The sequence below is a fragment of the Tupaia chinensis genome, unplaced genomic scaffold, assembly GCF_000334495.1.
Source record: "Tupaia chinensis unplaced genomic scaffold, TupChi_1.0 Scaffold147038_1, whole genome shotgun sequence".
Lineage (NCBI taxonomy): Eukaryota > Metazoa > Chordata > Mammalia > Scandentia > Tupaiidae > Tupaia > Tupaia belangeri.
In genome coordinates, this window is record NW_006206889.1 from 238,957 (window position 1) to 241,933 (window position 2,977).

Below are 2,977 nucleotides of genomic sequence, written 5' to 3' on the forward strand. Positions count from 1 at the left end.
AAATGGAGCTGTGTTCTGATTTGAGCCCCAAAACCACAGGGCACCGAGGCTGGTGACTAGTTGCAAATGGCCAGCCAGGGCATGTGGCTTGGGAAGGGTGGGGAGAGCGTTGGCATCAGGCTGTTTTCAACTTTTTAAAAAACACTCTTTGGCTTCCTTTTATTTCTGAGGATTACATGAAATGTGAGCAATACAGGAAAGTGTCCCGGCTGGGCCCTGGGTGTAGGCCAAAACCACAGGGCACCGAGGCTGGTGACTAGTTGCAAATGGCCAGCCAGGGCATGTGGCTTGGGAAGGGTGGGGAGAGCGTTGGCATCAGGCTGTTTTCAACTTTTTAAAAAACACTCTTTGGCTTCCTTTTATTTCTGAGGATTACATGAAATGTGAGCAATACAGGAAAGTGTCCCGGCTGGGCCCTGGGTGTAGGCCCGCTCCCTGCCGGCAGTGTGGCTTTCGCCGCACCCTGTACCTGTCTCCTCCTTGACTCTGTCCCGTGTGGTCCGAGCAGAGGCCCTACTTGGAGGAGGAGCTCATGAAGCTGTTCTCGATGCAGAGCACAACATAGGCATTTTGGCAGCTCACGGCCTCCTGCCCCAGCAGCCTGCCTGCCAGCAGTGAGGAGGCCTGGCCTGTGGCTGAGGCAGCCTCTGTCCTCCACGTCTCACAGTAGCTCTCAGTCAGCCGGCGACCACTGGGGTCTGAACCGTGCCACACGCTCTTCTGGGGCCTGCAAAACACACCAGGTGCCAGTCACTGCCAGGCCCTGCTCTCCCAGGGCAGCAGAGGTGCAGCCTGGTGGCTGGCCTTGGGGGCCATAGGAGCCACCTAGGTCCATGACCTGGACTCCTGTGATACCCTGCTCACTGCCTGTTGGGCCCCACCCACACTGCTGCTACCAGACACACCCACTTAAGGGCAGGGGTGGGAGGGTGTGTGTGCCTAGCTGAGCTGTGTCACCTCGGAGGGCTAGTCCTTCCGAGGTAGGTGAGCCTGGCTCTCAGCGTCCTGTGGGTTGGAGGCATCCTGGTGCCACATGGCTGGGAGTGAGCTCCACCTGTCTAGGGCCTGGCCTCTGGCCTGCCCTGCATACAGGCTCAGCCCAGCCTGCCACAGTGCTCACATCACAGACTGAGGCCGCCCTCCCCACCTTCCCAAGCCACATCCCAGCAGAGGGCCAGAGGTTCAGGCATCTCCAGGGACTGCTTGTCCCACACACCCAGTGTGGGAACAAGTACCACTTATCCCTGACAGGTGGAGGGACACTTGGGTGATGCCTCTTTGAGAACAATCTGGTAATTCCTGCCAGTGCTTTCAGTGTGTGGATGCTTGACTCAGAACTCCGCTCGAGTTCACTTACAGAGTAACTGCCATGCTGTTCAAGTGGGGAAACAGGCGGGAGTTCTCAGACCACACTGTTCTGAAAACATCGCTAATACAAGTTCTTAAAGAGCACTTTTCTCTTTTCCTCATGCTCTCTGACTTGGCGGCTTTAAAGTAAGGAGTGTGTGGAGACCTAGGGTGTCACATGGAAGCCAGACCACTGGGAACATTTCCCCCCTGTCTACACTGGGGCACTTACCAGGCGGGGTGCCTCAGGACGTCTCTGCCATCAAAAGAGAAGATGCGAGCTGCAGGTGGCAGCTGGCCCTCAGAGCCTGAGAACAGGGCCTCCCAGTTGGGGAACAGCACTTCGTCCTGTGGAAGGAACAAGGGTGTGGGGTCTCAGTCCATCTCTGTCATGTCTGCCAAAGGGTTGAATGCCAGGAGAGCCCAGCCCTGGCCTGGCCGCCTCAGACCCAGAGAGCTGTGTGGGGTGAGGAGCACACAGCAGGGACTGAGGGTGATGAGGGGGAGGGGCGTGTGGGGTGAGCTGGCCCCCAGAACCCAGGACCTGCAAGTCCACCACTGCTGGTTCTGGAGAATGCTGGTACTCCCCTGGCATCCAGAAACCACAATCCAACTTGGAAAGTAGCTAAAGAGCACAGTTATTTGATGGGCACCCTGGCTGGGCTCAGGTCACTGTGCAGACACCCCATGACTTCCTGGGCTACTTCGGCTCTATCTAGAAGTTACCAGCTGGGTAGAGGTGGCAGGCCCTGCCCTGATGTCATCCTGGAGGCCCAGGCCTACACTTAAGACACTGTATGCTGATAGGGCACCCTGACTCACCTTGAGGTTGACAATGGGCACAGCCCCACGGTCAGCACGGCGCACGATGCTGTAAAGGTCCTGCAGCCGGGAGGATAAGAAGGCGCGGAAGGTGCCGGCCAACCCCACGGCACGCGCCTGCTGGAAGCACTGGAAGTCGGCTCCGCGGATGCCACGCATGCCGCCTGACAGCGGGCCGTTGAGTGCCACCAGGTGCAACTGTGAGAGAGGCCGGCATGTCATGCATAGCTGCACCCAGGGAAAGACTCGGAGGTGGGTGATAGTGCGATGCCATGTCATGGCACTCAGGGGCCTGGGACAGCCTGTGGGCAACTGCCGGGCCAAGCCTGCCTTCCAAGCAGCCCAGCCCCACAGCCTGCCCCATCCTCAGCCATGCAGCCTCCTACGCAGGATGGGCTTCCTAGAGTCCTGGGGCATCATCTTACCCTGCTGCCCAGCTCCTTGTGCATGAGCTGTTACCTTCCATGATGGACACTTGGCCAGCAAAGTCTCAGACTCAGTTATAGCTGCAGAATTACAGCACCCTGGCAACCCTGCAGCAAAGGCCTGGTGGCCAAACACCCACCCCAGGGCACTCACCACTGGCTGGAAGTCCTGGTGCGTATGAGCAGGAGAGCTCGTGGGGTGTGCTGGCCTGAGGTGCACGTAGGAGCCATGGTACGGAACTCCAGGGTAGGGCTGGGGATTTGGCAGGCGCGGGGGATTGGCCAGGAAGTCATCTGCCCTCCAGGGCCGCAGAGTGGAGTGGGGTTGCTCTCTCTTGGGGTATGGGTTGCCCTGGTGTAGCTGCACCACAGGGGGCTCCAGG

General features: G+C 58.9%; 1 protein-coding gene across 1 annotated transcript in view; it reads right to left on the reverse strand.

The window, feature by feature from the left end:
* Positions 1 to 323: 323 nt before the first annotated feature.
* COL18A1 (collagen type XVIII alpha 1 chain) overlaps positions 324 to 2,977 on the reverse strand; it is a 69,685-nt gene continuing 67,031 nt past the window's right edge. The window contains exons 40-43 of the mRNA XM_014584527.1: positions 2,749 to 2,970; positions 2,170 to 2,367; positions 1,580 to 1,695; positions 324 to 727 (exon numbers count right to left, since the gene is read on the reverse strand). Coding sequence (XP_014440013.1) covers positions 514 to 727; positions 1,580 to 1,695; positions 2,170 to 2,367; positions 2,749 to 2,970 — 750 coding nt within the window. The 3' untranslated portion in view covers positions 324 to 513. The remainder of the gene's footprint in view (positions 728 to 1,579; positions 1,696 to 2,169; positions 2,368 to 2,748; positions 2,971 to 2,977) is intronic.